Genomic DNA, 20003 nt, shown 5'->3' with positions numbered 1-20003 from the left:
TACATGCGTACATATTTATGCTATACGCTGTACAATATATGCTACGTATGCATGTATGTTCACAAAAATATGCCTTACATCAAAATTCAATAATCGATTAGTTAAAAGCACTTTGAAAATTCACAGAAATCAATCACCAACAGGCTGCAAACTGCAGAAGCATCCCCTGATACCCTAACAGCTTGGATGATATCTTTTGAACTTTCTACATCGCGTCCTTGGGTTGTTAATTAGTGTATGAGCAAACTGAAAACACAGCCCTTTCATTCTACCAACTCAGATTTGTGGTACTTTTGTATACCGAGTGGATCAATACCAAATGAGGGGGATTTCGAACAAGTGGAGGTGAAGATTGAAAGCCATCCCCCAGGAAGGGGAACGGACTGAGTTAATCAGGATTAAATCGACTATTGATCTTATGCCTGTGGTATTTTGTTATCTGGCTGATGATTATTTCTCATGAAGTGCCTCCTTTTGACGCGAGGTTGATCTGATTGAAAACAGTAGATGCTGATGGACGCATGAACTGGTTTTAGCTTAGCAGAGGATTTTTTCCCGTTTGTGTACTATTGACGCACCTTGCGCACTCTCGTAAACCCTGGCAATTTAATCAGAGGCATGTCACTGAGTGATGAGCATATTAGTGATTTTGAATGGTTAATTGGACATTGGCAAGTAAACCAAGGCAAGAGAATACATAATATTGTCAGTCGTTGCCACTAGCATACACGAGGATGAGATATATAAGCAGAACAACGCCCCAAAGATGACTTTTGTTACGGCTTTTTACCCAGATTTGCTAAAGAGTCTATTCGTACGCCACGTGATCCCAAGGTGACTGGTGGATTAGTTCAAGCCGGCGATTCGAATAGCGCTCAGTAATGCCGCAAGGGCGAAGATCCTCGTGTGAGTGAATGTTTTGGAAATAGACTGTACTCTCAATGTAAAACCTCGGCAAAAGTTTGAATCCTTGTTTAATGGTAGGGAGTCACTAAGCAAATCTGCCGTTGTCCATAAATACAATATCAGGGAATCAGTGTTGCCTCTTTCGCAAAGAATACTTCTTGCTTAGCGACCAGATGACATCATTTCGAGCTGGCTGCAAACACAGGACAGCAGAGATGATATAAGTGGATAAATAGCTTTATGTTACTGGTTACCCTGTTGATGCGTTTTTAATTCTCCTCCTAACGCTGTTTGTTTTCACCGCCACGCCCTTATCAAGTGCAACGGAAAGGATTGCCTCAGTTTTATGCTCATCTGGAAGGGGTATCACTCCACAATCAGACAGTAATTGGATCACCATTGGCTTGAGTAGCTCAAGTTCCCCAAATCCATTTATCAGCTGCCCAACTTCTGCTCAGGACTGCCCCCAATATGTGCGATGGATCACTGGTAATCAAGTTATCACGTGACCGACCCTATCTACGTCTACCTCTTATGTCCCAGCAAATTCGAAACTCATTTATGCCTAGTCTTGTTGGAAACAATCACATATTCAGAAGATTTTATGTTCAGTGGACTAATGTTACCGTTCTCCGTTTTCGAGCCCCGTTGAGAGGTGTATCACATCACTGAGAAAATGTATTTATCAGGGCTTTCAAAGTATCTAGACAACAGTTAGCTGTTATCCTAAAAATGCCAGTTTTTCAAACCAACATGTTTACATTCAGTCACGCAAAGTGTAGCCCCGTGCGCACACCGTAATACACTGGAAGGTGGTCTGCACGTTCTTTTTTGGTTTCCAACTGACATCTTCAGGCGGTTTTATTTGTATTGGCTATTTAAAGCTTTATGCCAGATGACCAGGATCGTTTACGCAAAAGTTCATGCGGTTTGGCAACGGGACTGGGTCACGTGTCCAAGTCAGGCGTTTTATCTCTCTCCGTTTCACTGGGCAGCATCTTAGTCGCATCAGATGGAGATCATCTGATCGAAATACTTGGCCAGTGGACGGTTTCGTTCCCCACACGAATGATAGGAACACCTATCTAAGTAAATCAGAACCGCTGTGCAGTGGAGGTCATCACGCGACTGAAAGACACGTTCATGAGTAGTGAAAGTGAACGAGTTTGTCGGATAAGATATTTTTACCTCGAAGGTCTTTTATTATTGCTTCTCTGATACCTAATGTTTTCTTGTTTTCAAGTTAACTTGAAAAGTCCATTTTCCGGTGTTATCCCTCATTCTGTGCTATTCTGCCTCCACGGTGTGTGATCAGTTGGTAAAAAACGGAGCTCGTCAAACTGGTAAGATTTCCTAATGCTTTCTTTCTTGTTATCCTTTGTAGTTAGTCAAGGACTGGAATTTCTGGATGCGAATGTCACAGATTCCATAGACATTTAGGACTGTACCGCAGTCTTAATGTTTTCTTGGTGTTGTCCGACTAGGAAGCCCTGACACGTAGGCTAATCGAGGGACCTTGTGAGCCATCGATCCAGTTTTTGGACAAACCAATCACATTGCTCCAATGTGAACATGTTTGCTTGGTCAGACGTGGTAGTTCGGTGGTTAACATGCACGCCTCGTAATTCAGCTGTCCGGAGTTCAAGTCAAGGATTTGTTTTTACATTTGGGGTTCAGATCACCTTGTTAGCAGGAATATGGTTCCTCCGCTTTTGTGACACTGAATGGAGCCAAATATGTGCCCGCTAAGATTTGATCGTGCACTGCGAAATCAAGAAGCACATGATGCTGCAGTCAAAGGCAGCATCAAACGCCCTGCATGGTCGATCTAGGTGCATTCAAATTGTGAGCCTAAAACACAGTCAGGTGCTTTGTAAATAAGATTCTCGGCGCGGGGCATTGTACCACACCCACAGCCACTTTCTACTACACACAGAGGTTTTTAACTTTGTGTAAAAGTGTTACCGTCCATCAATGGTTAAAGCCACTGTCAGACATGGCCCAGTCGTGCCCTCAGTGGTGCTCATCCATCCAAGCTATTGCCTTCAATGCACAGCTCCCGTCCCTACCCCTCTCTCCACGTGAAATTCCACCGACAAACCAGTATTTGCACGGCCATCTACCCCACAACCCCAAATCATCGGTGAACGAAACTGTAGCAGTTACAATCACTGTACGACCAGTACGCGGTTCTTACAGCTGATGACGATGGTGATGATGATGATGATGATGATGATGATGATGATGATGATGATGATGATGATGATGATGATGATGATGATGATGATGATGATGAGTTTTCAAATGGTACACTGAATCTTCCACTGTGCTTCGCCTGATATCTTGCTGAATTACAGAGTCACTATACAGGCATGTTCTTTTGCATGTATTCGTGAACTCTCAGTTATTGATCGGCTGGTTTTGGGCTCAGTTTAGGACCTGGCCTGAGCGGAACTCGGTGCGAAATTTCCACAAATGCAGACATCTGAATTGTCTAAGTTGTTCCGACTATTTGTGGTCCGTGATTTCTACGTCCTTCAGCAAAACCAAACATCTGACTGTGAATCCCTTGACAGGCAGCCTAGAACCAGGGATGGGTCATCAAAGAGCTGACCAATCCCAATGGGTCTTGCATCGACAGGTTTCGTCATGTTTGAACAACAGTCAGCGTGTAATTCACATACACCTCACTCAGGTGTGAACAGTCCTGCTCCTCTCCTAGAGTAATTATTATCGTGAGTCCACACCAAAAGTAACTACCATCCAGGGTTTCCCGATCCGTGCATATGACATGCGGGGCGGGCGTGTTTTCAGTACGTCGCCAGCATACGTTGCACGCACCGGGTGTAACGGTGATACTACTGATGGGGAGGCACGCAAGTTGTATGTGCTGTTCGTGGAATTTCGCTTTGCGTCTCCTGAAAAGGGGAGATCTGTTGCGGAATTTGTGGAGTCGCTTTGTAACATTTGCTTGGATTTGAGCGATGAATGATTGGAGTCAATCAATCTCCAGGAAAGTTCCAGGAAACGTGTTCAGGAGCAGATGGATGTCCAGTTATTGTAAATAAGATGCAAATCCAATTGTCTATAACCGGTCAGCTGGCATTTTCAAGTGAATAACTCCGCAGCGAAGGCCTTCTTTCTTTCACTGGGTCATCGCTTCGCAAGAGCTGCACAGGTAGCAGAAACCGAGCTTGACCAAAGACCACACGTGACAGCAACTAAAATCAAGCTGAGTGACCTCGTTCAAAGTATATTTCAAATGTCAACCCAACAGAAAAAAGCGATACCAAGGCCCTCATTGATCCAGCAAAGCACCAAAATACAATTGTCAGGTTTTCATTGAAATTAAACCCGCGAATTCCGACTGTCGTAACTCAAACAATCAGGTCTTTGTTCCCAGACAATCCCCGCGTTTTATTTGCATATTTCATCAAACATCTTTTTGGTCTTTGCATATGTAATCATGCGCGGGTTTTAAATCAAAGCGAAATTCGGGAGGACTCGTGTTTTTCCAGTTAGATCGAACGCATGCAGTTTGTTTTTCTAATAGAGTAACTTGTGTCGAAATCGTTAACTGTTGATAGTGGCTTGACGTCAGCGGTTGTTTCGGAGTCTTTTCCACGCCGCAACTCTTGCAGCAAACCAGTCAACCGCGTTGGTTTCCGTTAGAGCGGAATTTAATTCAATCAGGAGTGAACTGAAATTGTGCTAGGTACACTTCTGATTAACTGAAGCAGAACGATAAGTAATAAACCCAAACAAAAGTATCCCCGTCCATCTTTTGAGAAGTAGTACTTCATCGACCATTAAGCGCGTATTTTCTGCACAGTAAGACCTGCTCGCTTTGTTTTGAAGTCCCGGGATAGACAGTCTAAGATCCTGACCGTAATGCACAGCTTGTGAGTTTCCGGACAAAGGGAGCTATTCTGAATCTTTGCGTTTTGAAACCATTTTCTTCGCCCGATGCGGTTGCCCAAAAAATTTGTCCAAAGGTTCGAGGTTGGGAGTAACGTTATCAGTAAGCTTCAAATCACCAGGGTAAACAATCCAACAAGCAAGATTCTAGCCAAAAACTACACACCAAGTTGAATTGCGTTGTTCCTTTTTTAACATCCCTTCGAATCTGCAGTGTTCAGCGGTTCTTCGCCATAACAGCTTCGGTCAGGAATGCATATTCCTCTGGTTTAGGTTGACTTTAATGCAAAACTGTTTCGTCATCTGCGAGGACCTTGAAGTGGGAGAGGAATACAGATATTAAAGTGGACAAGCAGCTGTAAGCTTGAGGAAAATTGGGCCGCTCCAAAGTGGTTGGGTACTAAGCCTGCTTCAGCAGAAATTGCGGAAGCCTGTGTTACCAAAACGCATTCCAAATGAATCCTGATATTTACTGTTCTCCTGTCGCAGAAAAACGCATCTGTAGAATTGATTTGAACCGCAAAGTCCGGTGAAGATAACAAAATGTTCGCGGATGAAACTGTTTGAGAGAAATGGTCGACGCATCAAAATTAAACACGACCAAATACCTTGTACGTTGTGGACATACTACTCATAATGTTGCTGAAAACTCTTGGACAACTCACCTCCGGTTTCGCCTGTCTTGGGGTTCATCGGATGAACTCAGTCTCCAATTTTCGTAAACCTTACGTTCTAGGTGAGCCTAAATTGAACATAATTTGTCGAATACACTCATTCGCGTACAGTTGCATTTTTTCAAGGGGACTCAACTGAATTCTAGCTCAATCTCTCGTTTTTGATATTCTTCAGCCGGGTGTGTTACACAAGGTTGAACCACGTTTCGGTTGTTATTGCAGTAAATTTGCTTTGAGGTTGCCAGTGCCTTATCCAAAATGGTTTGTATTCAAAAATATTCCAGAGTATAACTGACGAAACATGTATAAAGCTTACAAGTAAAGTCACCATATCACACGTCTTGTTTGAGAAAACAGAGTTTGGCCTCTTGAAATATGGTGCATTTCTTGGCAATGAAAGCAACCGATGTAGTTGGAATTCCTCCGGAAACCACTCAACTTATTCAGTGAAGTGATCCGAACGACATTTTGAACTGTCTTTCCCAGTCTATTCTCTTACCCGCCTCCTGACGTCTGTGCACAGATTGGGCTTACAAAGGGGAGAAGGAAGGAATTGCCTCTAGGACTATTCAGTGAGCTCTTCAAGACACAAAGATTGCTGATAATCATGTCTGAAATAAAGCATTCACCCCTCACGTGTCACCTGTCCAACGGTATCTTTCGTTCCGGTTGATTTCCACTGCATGTGTCGCCTACTTAAATGAACACAGATCACCGAACTCAAGTTTAGTCCCCATTCATCAGTCATTTTCAGCCAGGCCTCTGATTCTGCTCACAGTATTTGTTTTCTACCCTGCAATACGTTTGCCCAGCGTTAGTTGCGCACAAAATTTGTGGGTCTGAGATTGAATCAAACACGGTTTATTTGCAATGAGACATGTTCATCAGGACGGTTCTGTCGACTTGGAAGTTTGCTCTGGATTTTAGGAAGGTGAACACGAGGATGAGAAATAACTACTGTTTGATGTTTCTTTCATCGCACGGTACAAAAACACTCAAGTGATGAGCTTAGTACACCAACGAAGTTTTGCGTGTTACTTTCAACTAGAAAAGCGAATCGACGCAACACGGTTTCTGAGCAACTGTTAACGAGCAACTGAGAATACTGCTACAGTTTTCGAGAAATACACTCATTTGCAAATCGATTTGGTTTTCACGAGAGACTCAACTGAGTCTACAACTGAATGTGCTGTACACAGTCCCAAGAAAGGCGCATTCAAGTTTGTTCAAAGAACACTAATATCTCGGTGGCCCTTGATTAGCCATGTACGAGAACGGACTTCATGAAACAGACCAAAAGATGGTTCAAGTAGAACATAAGGTTGACGGAAACTCGGGAACTGCGCCTATCTGATGAGCCCTAAGAAGGGCGAAACCGATCGTGGACTGTCAAAGAGTTTTCAGCAACCTTGTGAGTAACTGCCACAGTTTATTCAAAAACCTAGCCATACTCTAAATGTCTAGCTTCAACTGCGCGTGATTTTTTATCAAGTATTACCTTTCAACTGACTCTAGTTCCATCTGGATGAAATGCGGCCACGACAAAGCAAACCAGCATTCGGGTGGCGCAGAACACGGTCACGTGAACTTGCTTACTAGCTTCTCACAACTTGATGTGTACGATAGTCACACACCTGATGATGACACAGAAATTTCATTCCGCATAATGTTTTAAGCACGGGAAATCCGCTTTACTCAAAACAAGAAAAGAGGAGGTCAGTTCAGTCGGAGTCCACATGGATTCGACAAACCACATACCTACCAAAAAGTAAGAGATCCTGGACATTTTCAAGAACCATAGTTAGCTCTTCCGGATGTGCTGGTGAGCAGGACAAAACGTGCAACATGTATAGTTCAACGAACTCATTTAGTCCCTTAAAATGTACGAAGGTGTGTACATTCTGCCTAGAGCGGGAAGAATCGTACCTGTGTAGCACCACGGAACACTGTTGTCATCAATTTTTGTAGTGAAATAATTACTCTCCCGACAAATTTTGCAAACCAGTTGTCCACTGTATTTAGGAAACAATATGTCACATATATCGGAATATACCACAAGGGGAACACGAACTACAGACTAAGGAACTTCTTACCACACACATACCACAAGGGAAACACGAACTACAGACTAAGGAACTTCTTATCGCTGTTTCTGATCCGCTGAACTTGATCTTTTCTCGGGAGAGTCTCAGTTATGACCGGGAGATACTACTCACATACTCAACAGCAGCCGAAGTGTCCACATAAAAATAATCGAAAATGCGGAGCAGTCGATTAGCCTCTAATTGAAAATTTCATCTGCAGATCTACAGCCAATAGTCACGTGATGCTCAAAATGTAGTTTAATCTTAAATCCAGTTTGATCGGAGCCGTCGTATGAGAGCGTTGTGAGTAGTTGATCGCGCCTGAACTAGACGGCATCATACTACCGTAAAAGTTAGGTGAGAATATCCAATTCGCCTACACAAACTGCGAGATTTGGTCTCTGCAAATCACACACGGGGGAGATGTTTTAGTAACATCCAAATTTTCTACGGACTCAGACGTGAAATTGATTAGGAGGCGATGATTGATATGAGACGTCCGTCAGGTGGATCCAGACTGGTCAGAAGCAAACAGTTATTTCTAACATAATATTTCAGCCTAACAAGACAGAATAAAAACACGCATACGAGCGAAAAGTTTCCCACGAGGTTGCTTATTTGCGATCAAAATGGACGGTTGCCGAAGAGGATCGTGAACGATTTTATCAGACTGTGGAGTGAACACAAAGACTAATTTTTAATTTTGAGGGGAAATCACTAAATACCCGTCTATTTTCACTTCATTTCATTCATGCTTTAGCCATTCAAATTAATCGCACTTGGCTGGAGACTAAAGTCGCTTTTGTGAAGCATCATGGGTGAGGCCCAAAATGTTTTGTCGCTCTTAAAAAATGAATCGGCTGAGACGTTCAAAAATTTCTAAATGAGTGAACCAATCTTACAATCGATAAGTAAATTCACTTCTAAGGCTGTGAGGTAAAGACTAATTTCAATTTTGAGGGGAAATCACTAAATACCCGTCTATTTTCACTTCATTTCATTCATGCTTTAGCCATTCAAATTAATCGCACTTGGCTGGAGACTAAAGTCGCTTTTGTGAAGCATCATGGGTGAGGCCCAAAATGTTTTGTCGCTCTTAAAAAATGAATCGGCTGAGACGTTCAAAAATTTCTAAATGAGTGAACCAATCTTACAATCGATAAGTAAATTCACTTCTAAGGCTGTGAGGTAACAATCGGGTAAGTGAACTTCTTAAAAAAATTCGAATCCAGAATCCAGAAATGTCATCTTTTATGCTATGAATAAGCCTGTTATATTTGTGACTTGCTGTCAAATTACCTGTCGAGTGAAAGTTATTCTTTTTGACTGTAAAAAGCTAAATTCATTCAGTTCTCTTGAGTGAGAGGGGACAGGCGGAATGTTCCTCACAGATACACTGGACTAAGGAAAGAACTATTCATGAGACCCCCACAGATTCAACGGAACACAGTGATAAGTTTAGCCGAGCTCATCAGGCGCTTCATCTGAAGAATGAAACTTATCTCAACGTGGTGAATTTCGTGAACCTCAGATGAGACAATGCTAGTTCTTTTGTGAACTTTGACCTTCAGATGATGACCTCAGTCCGGACGAGTCAATTCTATACCAAATTTTCACAACCCTCAACTGCCAAACTAAAAATAGTTATTCATCGACTGCTGATAACTAACACAGAGGTTTACGGGTGTGAAATGTGTGAAAAAAGACAACGCGTTTTGACGGTCTGTTCTATTTTCGTAAAATTGGCTTTTTTCCCCAGGACGGGCACTCTGAAATTTAACTGGCAAGTCACTTGCTTCCCGGAGCGATAAACAAACTATGGTCACGTGATTTTGTCGTCGGTATTCTTTCATCTGGTGGCTGTCACAGATCTTACACGGTTGTTGTGTCTGCATGACCCTCGTTCCGGTGTGGTTCTTGTCACAGTCTCGTTATAGTCTCCTCATAAGACCCTGCGCTTATCCATCTTTTTCAGAAAGTTTATTTTGCAAAAACTTAAATGGGGTTAGGCAACCGTTGCGTGCTGAAGCATTGTAAACAGCTGTTTGGCTTGTGGTAATACTAGATGTGTTCCGTAAATGTCAGTCTGACATGGAATGCGAGAGACGCCACCCTTGTTGAATTACCGGATCTAAGGTTGTCTGATTGGCTTGGTCCAATTTAAACCAATCGTTTGTTGTGATCACTCACCGTACCATCCGGCACCGTGATTGGGGTACCATACCAACCGGAAGGAACCAATCAGAGAGCAAGTAGCTTCTACGAATGAACAGCGAGCAGAACTTACGGAAAATAGCTACTGATTCGTGGCATCTCCGTTTATTCTCTGATCCAACATTTTTCCAGATTTTGGAGATTTTTGTTGGGAAAATTGATGCTACACTTTGATGAGCGCGCCAAATCACTAAGGGCAACACTATTGTATTTCTTTTCAATTAAAGCGGTTTGCCTATTGAACCGCTGGCGCACAACCACTTCGAAGGTGAGAATAGAGACGCTGATCGACCTCTGAAGGTATCGCACAGCCTACAACTGAAGCTGAGAATAGTGATGGAACACAAATGATGACAAAACGCTTATTCGTCCACCACATGTCAACGGAAATCCATCTGTGAACTAATACATGTGGTTCGGTCGCTGTTGCGAACACCGTAGATGGAAGTTCCGTTCTTCCCGTTCATGCATTTATTGATTGAAACAGCATTGCCGAGAGCTTGGTGCATGTATTCCGGCCAGTGTGTCGATAACTGCTCGTCCGAGTACCTACTGCACGGAATAGTTTCATGAGGTCTTGGAAATTCCCAAGTATACTCCACGGAGTATCAACTCATTGAACTAAAGTGACCAAAGAGCAGTGTTTTCCATAACGACTCAGAAGATACTGAACATGCGGGTTGGAACGTTCTCAAACAAGGAAGCCGAAATGATTTCCAAAACGTGTCAGTAACTGGGGATAAGGGTTTCACGGTGCGTGATACCACTGAAAGCGTTCAAAGGACGGGCAGAGCGAGGACACCAATCAATATCCTTTTTTGAATCTCCAAGATTTCTTTTTCCTCGTAGACTGAGGCATGCAAAATGGCATTTTGTGAATACGATATTTGTGTTTTATTCTATTTACATTTGAATTTGATTTAAATCGTTTAAGACGAGAAAGCTGTTGTGTCCCGAAGTTCTTGTGTCTAGTGTACGATACTACAAACATCCACGCAAACGCGCATTTTTCACAGCTCAGTTACTAAGTTTCGGCCATTTTAGTGCTAACCCTGTTTCCAATCATTAGATCCCATTAGAACTTACAAAGTAATCCTCATTTATCGGCGCTTTAGTTAGGTTTCTGGTCTTCCGTGTGAAACATCCCTGTTACTTGCCTAACCCGGTGAATGTACATCGTGGGATCTGAGTGAAATAGTAGATTCCTTGGAACCTCAAATCCAAACAAAACCTTCTACAAAGTGTGGGACATCTGCTTACTTTAGGATATCCTTATGAGAGAGATGTTTGGTCACTCACTCGCAGAAATTTGCCACCGTCAATTAAATACGCCAATTTTCAAAATACCTTGGAGTTAATGGGTGACTGGATTGGATCTCTTCTTTAAATGAATGGGCTACACAAAAGCTTTTTCATGTTCCAGTCATCATCTCTTGTTTTGCCCGCGTTAGCTAAAATACGAAGCAGACCCTGTGTAGCACATTAAGTTAAGCGCTAGAGTCTCCCGTGAAAACCCGGTTGGCGAACTTCGTGCTCATGTAGGACATAAGATTGACCAAAGTTCAGATTCTGCGTCAACCTCGTAAGCGGCAGTGGACTGTTGAATGGTTTTCAGAAACCTTTAGTCGTTCGTCGTGGCTCTGGTCAGTCTAGCGATAACTGATGCTTACAGCACTAAAACCCACAGTGCTCTTTTTGCAGTCATCTCAGCTGGCTAGCTGTTTAGCTACTGACCCTTCATATTTTGACGTAATACACTACTCATAAGGTTGCTGAAATACGTCTGACACCCCACGAACACCTTCGTCCTTCCAATTCAGGCTCATCAGGTAGGCGCAGTCCCTGAGTTTTCGTCAACCTTGTGTTCTGCTTGAACCCCGATTGTTCGAAATTAGCGGACTACACCCATTTGCAAACAAATTTGGCTTTGTGAGAGACTCACCTGGAACCAGGCTGGATCTGTCGTTTAGAGACACCATAAACGAGCGATTCAGATGGGTTCCAGGTGAGACTCCCTTGCAAATGAGTTTATTTTGCGAAGTTTCATATTCTTTTTTAGAAAGAGACGAAACAGTTTAACTTGCAAATAGAAATCAAACTCGCGAAGGCGCACCTTCTTTCTGAAACTGAATTCCGTTTTATATCTACATTCCTATTTTATTGAACATTGGGCAATCAAGTAATTATTTCGCCCTTAAAAATTCAGTGCTTTATTTTTCGCATCCACTCATTCAGAACATTCATTACCTGATTTTTGCGGCGTCGGCTATCAAAGGTAGTGACCTTTTTCTGACTGAAATTCATTCAAAGTCTCCGACCTATCCAATGTAATAACGAGACAAAAAATAGAGTAGCCTAGCAACCGAAATTGGCAGTTCAACCATCAGTCCGGACTGTCTCCTGTTGGGAAGATCCAAGTCGCGTGACTCATTCCCTAAAGTAGTTAAAAGCCAGGTCTGTAATTAAGTTGCTGTTTCTCTGTGACTTACTGTGCAGATTTACAAATTATCAAAACATGGGAGATTTAGCGAAATACACTCATTTGCAAACAAATTTGGTTTTGCAGGAGACTTACCTGGAACCCAGCTGAATCTCTCGGTTTCGATGTTTCTAGGCAACCGAATGTGTTACACCAATCCGCCTCATGTTTCAGTCGCTACGATGGGAGATTTATTTACGATTTCTCCAGAACCTACCAGGACGAACTGTATAGCTGCATGTATCTGTCATTATGTTGCTTTTCGACCAAAGATGATAAAAAGTGCCGCCTCTTGGGAGCGACGAGCAAGATATCAAGAAATGCTTCCTGATGTGACATTACTTTTAAGGTTACTGATTATATTTGATGGCCTAAAACCGCTGGTCATTAGTGTACACGTGAAGGATAATCTCAGAACGTCGTCCAGTGGAGTAAGTGATACCTCTTTTCAAAAAACTACTGATGAAAGAAAGAAAGCCTTCTTAGCGCAGCTGTATATTAGAAAACGCCAGGTGAACAGTTACAGACCATTGAACAGGGAAGCAAAACTCTAATTTGCATCTTATTTACAAAAACTGGACATCCATCTTCTCCTGAACGCGTCTTCTTGAACTTTCCTGGATATTCATTGATTTTTACTCAAATCCAAGCAAATGTTACAAAGCGACTGCACAAATTCCGTAACAGATCTTACTTTTCAAGAGACGCGAAACGGGTTTATGAGAAAGCATACTACTCGCATACCCCCATCAGTAGTATCCACGTTACACCGATAGCTAAAGATCGATGAATCATGTGACTTAACAGGCCGTATCCCAGAGTTTGACCAACCATCACTCACTTGTGATGATGGTGTGGAAGCCGTATGGAAAAAGATATCACTAGTCATTTTTGCCCATAGGCACTGGAGATCAAGATACGTACTGTCGTTAGTCTTCAGCCTGTGTTTGCCTAACTTACTGCCTAACTTACTGGTGAAGGAGACCCTTTCAACTAGCTCGGCTAAGTCGATACTGGTGCCCATTTTCAACAAGGCTGCCCAGAGTGAGTGTGACTATCACAGAGAAAGTAGTTTCATCCCGGACTCTGTGCGTCGGCTAATTTATGCCGTCACACAAAGGCGAGTGAACAGGGGACGCGGGAACAACAGGCAGGATTCTGACCGGAAATCATAATCCTTCAAGTGTTGGGGCAGCGCCGTGCATACAGACTTCCCTCAACCTGTTGGTGTTCCTTGAATTCAATAGTGCGTTCGAGTCCGTCGGCCGATCTTTCCTTTAACTTAGTTTCTGCAAAACTACGTGCCCCAGAAGTTCAAAAATATCATGCTGACCAAAGCTGTCTAGTCCTGTGGAATGTGCTTTGTGCCCACAAATTAAAAATTTGTGATGAAGGACGTCATCTTGAACATGCCTTTGAGAAGTTAAGGTGAATTCTGGTCCGTCCATTTATATCTGCAGGATTTTGAGGATAGCTTCTGGGTCTGTCTAGGCCTGAAGTTTAATTCGTTGTGACAACCCCCTGTGAAGGCATTCGTTGTTATCTGTAATTAAATTTATCGTGTTGAAGTAATCGTCACCTGATACATGCACCATTTGGCACTGGGGAATGAAAGCTCATGTTCTCTGGTTCTTTTGTTGGGCAAGCAACTGGACTGTTTCCGTAGATGAATGAACTGAAGATCTCCTTAGTTCATGGTGTGTAAGATCAATTTGGTATCGATTTGTCCTGACTAACGCCTTTCTGACTGGCAAAGTTCCAGACTGTCGATTCATGTGTTACTGACAGCCCACTCTTCCAGCTTTCTATTTCATGGGGCTCATCTGGTAAGCGTATTTCCTGAGTTTTACAAACAATTCGTTCTGCTCGAATACAAGTGACAAATTTTGAAAAATAAAATTTTGCAAGCTGGAAATTCATCTGAGTCTCTTTTTTGTGGCTGAATGTTGTGCGCAAGGGCAGCCTCATGTTTTCGTTGGCATGATGGTTGAAATTAATTTTTGACGAAGCAACCTACTAATCAGATTTGCTGAAGACTCCTCGACTACCCGGTACCCGGTACCAGCTCCTAGTTGCTATTTATCGTTAATTGTCTAAGAGTGCGGTAGGTTTCACATGAACTGTTGTCTAGTATGGTCTCTGTGCAACACGTCAGCCTGAAGCTTACTCACTACCAGAAGGGAAAACAGCGTCAGGGATTGAACTGGTGCTGGATGGATTTATTGCAAGTGTATGGCGCGCAAATGCTGACATATACCACTTTTAAAATATGTGTGTCTCCCGGCAGCTGTTCATTGGAAAATGCACAAACTCCATAAGGAGAAAGGACGCATACAAGGGCCGTGCGAACGAGCACTCAACAAATCAATAGTTGATTTGAAAACGTATTGATTACGATGTGGGCGTGAGGCTGGCTGACATTGGTCTCCAGTCTTAAATCGGAACACATGCCCCGAATTACTTTATACAGACTGACTGGATTGTGGATGAGCGGCGTGGCGTGATTAGGCGAGCTGATAAACACCGAATGGAAGCGCAGACTGTCGGTTGCTAGTACACAACTGTTACTAATGCGTGAGATACAGTTTGTATCCAAGACTGACATCTGTTAAGGTAGCAGCCAACAGGGTAAGAACATACCTGTTTTTTTCATTCGATAGAGTGGGAAAGTGTTCAACCTCTCGGCCAAAACAGCCCCTTTTATCTTGGTTGTCTCAAGCGATTTTTATAATCTATCCCCTAATTTTTTGGTCATATTTAATCTGTCCGTACAACTAAAGGTATGCATACGGGGAACTTAAAAACGCACGTATTTTCTATGCTGGCGCACATCCAAAACAAACCAGATCCACGTTTGTCTATGCCATCCTTGCAGAATTATCGTGTGTGCTATTTTTCAGTTTCTGTGAATGAAATCCATTCTTATTAGTCGTTCTTTCCACAAAAGATTGACCACATTCTTCACATGGGTATGGCCTTACTGTACTCTCTGTTCCATAATGCAAAAAAAATCTAGTGACGATTCTTTACCATATTATAAGCACTGTCTAAAACAAGGTGTCTCCAACCCCCCACCTAGGATCCCCTTACAAATTTCCGCGTTTCTTCCAAACAGACAACCTCAACATGGAAACAGACAGTTTACACATAATAGCCCATCAATATCATGGACCCAAAACCGTACATTCTGGTACCTTAAGGAATAACTGCTTTCTCCGCTCCACTTCTACGTGCCGGAAAAGACTCTCCAACAAGAAAAACAACAACTTTATTGCAACAAGTGAGTGCGAGTGCAAAACCTACAACCGCCTTGTGCGATATATTCAGGAATACACTGTCTGACCTTGATCCAAGGTTGTCTTGCACTGTCTGACCTCGATCTAAGGCTGTCTGGTCAGAGTTTGAGGGTCTCAGTAGGTTTTGGATATCTTGGGATAATTTTCAGGAATCTGACTTTCTGATAAAAGCCAAACAATATAGTAAGTGGAATATCCTTGAACGTAGTACTCTATTTCTATTCCGGTGAAATGTTTGGAGACCGTTAAAGCTCGGAAACCCGTAGACCATGCTTATTTCTCCTACAACTATTATACTTTTCAATATGTGAATCAAACGCACGAATACTGGACGCCTGTCGGTTGGGGTCATGCATCCTCACCACCAGATACTGACTACGCCTTCCTGGTCCTATCAGAACTTGACAACGTTAGCTCACCTGAATGATTCGGTGTTAATACTGAGTTTCACCCAGATCGCTAATCAATCACTCACTCAAAATGTACCGGGCCCCTGAATACTCAAAGAAAAACAAACATGTTTCTTACTGATAAATACTCGAAACCACGTATATCAATACAGTTTACTGAGGGGCTGATTCTACAGTACTAGTCAACCGTACTTGTTCAACACCCTTTTCCCACCGCTGGACATCAATAAATATCTTTGTTAACTCTTGCCACCTAAACTCCTTTTTAGAGCCCAAAAGTACTCAGCTGTCGAGGGTGCTGAACAGGAAGTCCATGGTTTGGATATCAACGTTGGTTTTCCGATGGCTGTTATCCAGGCCGGGGCAAACAACATCGAGGTGCCTGATGCGTTTGGGTAAAACTGTGAACGCATGCACGAAGGTTCCATGGTGCAAGTGAGAAAAGGACCAAGTACACGACATGGTCACAACACTCTGTAGTTTTTGAAAGACAAGGCGAGAGCTCGATAGCATGGGTCCGCAACTCTCAGTCAGTGTGTGCGTGTGTGTGAGCACCGTTTGATCAAACATTCATTTCAATGATATCTCTGACACTTTCCCATCTTGGTTGCGACTGTATCACCATGGTCACAAGCAGCCTGTAAAACCGAGTTTTCATTGGTTCGTTTCAAGGCCGTTTGTCAACCGTATAACTCGGGGCCGCGCTCTTGGCCCTACATGAATCCCAATCTAAATGATGATAGTTTCAACTCATCGGTTTCTTACACCCTTCCCATTTTTTGATGACAGTAATGCCGCTTAAGTGTCTTTCTTATTTGTCATTCAGTTGCCGCTTACCGAAAAATTGTTTGGTTTGCAAAAGGACAATGTTGGCTCCTAATGACATTTCCGTTGTTTGGACATGCCATCACTCATTGTATCATCCCTTATGTTGACACTGAAATTCCCCACTTTTATTCTGTCCCATTTGTAACCCCGTCCCACTTTTGTATCTAGTGTGTATATATGAACTGACGTTTGTTTGTCCTTACCACTTCACCCATTTGGCCTTGAGGTTATTTGGCCATTTGTATCTGACTTTGCACGTGTGACTGTCGCACGTGGGAGCCTGTTTGCTCCCTTGCTTTGTACTTTTGTAGTCCAAGCGGACTGTTTGTTTTGGACGCGTATCTACTGGCGAGGTTTGTATAAATTGTGAATTTCTCTTACCCTAATAGTACCGTATAGAAACCCAGCTCCGACTTTGTTTTGCCTACCCGGAGGTTCTGGTATTACGCGTCACTCGAAGATACCGTTCGACCGTTACACTCATTGTGGACAGACCTTCACGGTACTGAACTTTCCAGCCCAAAGACAGCACAAACTGGTGCCCGGAAGAAATTTTCGGATGAATTTTCAGCTTTAGATGGTTTATACAAAAGTACTACTGTGAAAAGTTGCCTATATGGACACAAAACGTTCATTTTGACTCGGATGTTAATTCTGACTGACCGTTTTACTACCATGAATTATCGGGTTATTGGTTGGTGTTCTCTGGTTGTGTGGCTGCGCAATTTTTATGCGAGAAAACTGGGATTCAGTTTCATTCCCAAAAGTTCCTGCCAGTCTCTAAAGAAATTGTGTAACCTTCTGCCTATTCTGGCAAAGTTACCTGATGCTCTTGCGCCGAATTTTCGAATGTGTGGGATTTCTGAGTTAGTAGATACATGCTTTTTTTGTAAATTCAGAAGAGGTTGATGAGGTTCGCGATATAATAAGTTTTATACGTTTCGTTTTGAGTTCCACCTAAGACGGGCCGGAGGATGTACTTAAATGCACCGTAAAACTGAGGATTCCTTTTCAATCAATTGGAAAATGTTTGGGACCGATTGGCAAGTCATCGTTTCAGAGGGGTTTGGTAAACAATCGGTGGATTTATTGCTGGGCAACGTTTCGCTTTTGACACAAAAGCTTCGTCAGGCCAAGTGAGTAAGTAAGTAGGTTGATTGGGTTTTAAGGCAGTCAGGGAACCAATCCGTGAGATTCCTTATGACTAATGACGCGGTCAGCGCTGGGTGTTCAGTCTGATGTTCCTGTTTGTTGATTAGTGGGGATAACTAAGATCTACGATGGATTGGTTAGAGGGGATTCGTCTTTATGATGAACCCGGATTTTTTCGTCCCTGCTTCTTCAGTCTAGGACACCTTAATGGAAAATTCCTCTTGGGGTCGTTCACAGATTTCGTTCACCTGTGTTCGTCCAAGGGTGCTGGGACAATTAGTTTGGGGATGGGGGTGGGTAGTTAATTGGATCTAACGCTACTTGGATTTTGTACTTTTAGACCCAGGCGATTTCGCTGATAACTGCACACCGCCTCGTGTCATCTCGGCTGATCTAAGACCGATGTTTAGGCGTTCCATTAACAAACCACCGAGAAACGCAGAAGAATACCAGGCGTTAGTCAAAGATTCAGCAATGACAGGGCATGCCCTAGACACTGGGCATAGGATAGATTTAGAAAATGTGGACATCCTGAGACGGGGTTTAAGAGTAACACCACAGCGACTGGTGGCTGAGGCGGTGGAAATCGCCAAGCATCCCAGTGTGAATAGAATAGAGGGGGTAGAACTTGCAAACGTGTGGAGAGCGGTCCTAGATCAGCCGAGATGACACGAGGCGGAGTGCAATTATCAGCGAAATCGCCTGGGTCTAAAAGTACAAAAAAAATCCAAGTAGCGTTAGATCCAATTAACCACCCTACCCCCATCCCCAAACCAATTGTCCCAGCACCCCTTTGTTTACCAAACCCCTCTGAAATGAGGATTCCTTTTGTTTCGCGGCACAATGTTGAATGACGAAATAAATAATTATGTGCTACTTACTGCTTCAAAGTAGCTAAATAGATTAAACAAATAAAATCAACAACGCTCAACTTTGTGCTTCGGTGCGCTCTCCTTCACTCAACGTGACTCACGAGCTTATATGTAAGTGCGTTCAGGTCACACTTTGATAACGATTTGAAGACAGACCGCCGTATGAACGCTATTCATGCTTGGAACAGGTCTCCAGCCAAGATGACCTAGTAACCACATCTGAATTTGTCCTCGTATCACATCACCGGAAAAGATACTCCGGTATGCGTTGTTGTAGATCTACGTCAAGGACAGAACTGACGGAACAGGCCCATGATCAGGGAATTCATCTCGAATCTCAGAGTGGATTCATCTTTGTCAGTTTCGCAGTCTCGTCGGCGGATGCCTTATCACCACGTCAACAGCCAATAACCCTATGCTCGGGAAGAACTCAGTGTAGTGTCTGGCTGACGTTCTGCAGATCTCATCATGTTTTAATTATTGACCAGTACATGGAGTAATTCTTCTGAGACAGCGTCATGATAAAGTGGTGGAACCGGCTTCTTACTAGGCGCATAGAAGTTGGGAACGCTTGAAGAAAAAACCTATGTAAGTCCGATTACACAAATGCGCGAACTTCGCGCACAAGACTGATTCAGGCCAACAATTCCATTGAATATTAATAAATGCCGTCTTTGTCTCCAAATGGATCTTCTGAAAGGACCGAACCTAGGTAGTCTTATAGGAGCGGTGGTCTTTTCGAGGAGAGGCTAGTCCGAAACGTTGCATTCTGCTATGGGTGCCCTGTCTCCAGTTTGCGAAAAACAGTGTTTCGAATCTTGCTGGGCACTTCATCAGACCACTCAACTACTTTTCATCTGTCGATGAGTAAAATGATCGATTGGACACACGGTATCGTGCGGTGATGTAGAACGGGACAGGAGTGATGCAGAACCTTGATGTGCTAGAATAACAGAAATAAATTTTTATAAAACCAGGATAAATAAGCTATTGTTCCGTTTCAATAGGTTATATGGTCTCTTTGCGAGAAACAGCTTGTATGCTCAACTCTCTGCTGCTCATCCATCTGTCCACAGTACCTAGTTTGAAGATTTTACAAAACGCAACACAGAAAGGAAAGTTTGCACTTTCAGTAAAATTGACAGGTACACACACCGTCTGTGATTTATA

At 43.0% G+C, this 20003-nt stretch overlaps 1 protein-coding gene across 1 annotated transcript in view; it reads left to right on the top strand.

Annotated features, from left to right (window-relative positions):
• The window catches only part of T265_04685 (hypothetical protein), a gene marked incomplete at both ends in the record, with an annotated part of 57448 nt that extends 38818 nt beyond the window's left edge, over positions 1-18630 (top strand). The window contains 2 exons of the mRNA XM_009169489.1: positions 3090-3213; positions 18302-18630. Coding sequence (XP_009167753.1) covers positions 3090-3213; positions 18302-18630 — 453 coding nt within the window. The remainder of the gene's footprint in view (positions 1-3089; positions 3214-18301) is intronic.
• Positions 18631-20003: the final 1373 nt, after the last annotated feature.

Source organism: Opisthorchis viverrini (genome assembly GCF_000715545.1).
Source record: "Opisthorchis viverrini unplaced genomic scaffold opera_v5_81, whole genome shotgun sequence".
In the NCBI taxonomy this organism is placed as follows: domain Eukaryota; kingdom Metazoa; phylum Platyhelminthes; class Trematoda; order Opisthorchiida; family Opisthorchiidae; genus Opisthorchis; species Opisthorchis viverrini.
This window is presented reverse-complemented; position numbering and strand designations above follow the sequence as displayed.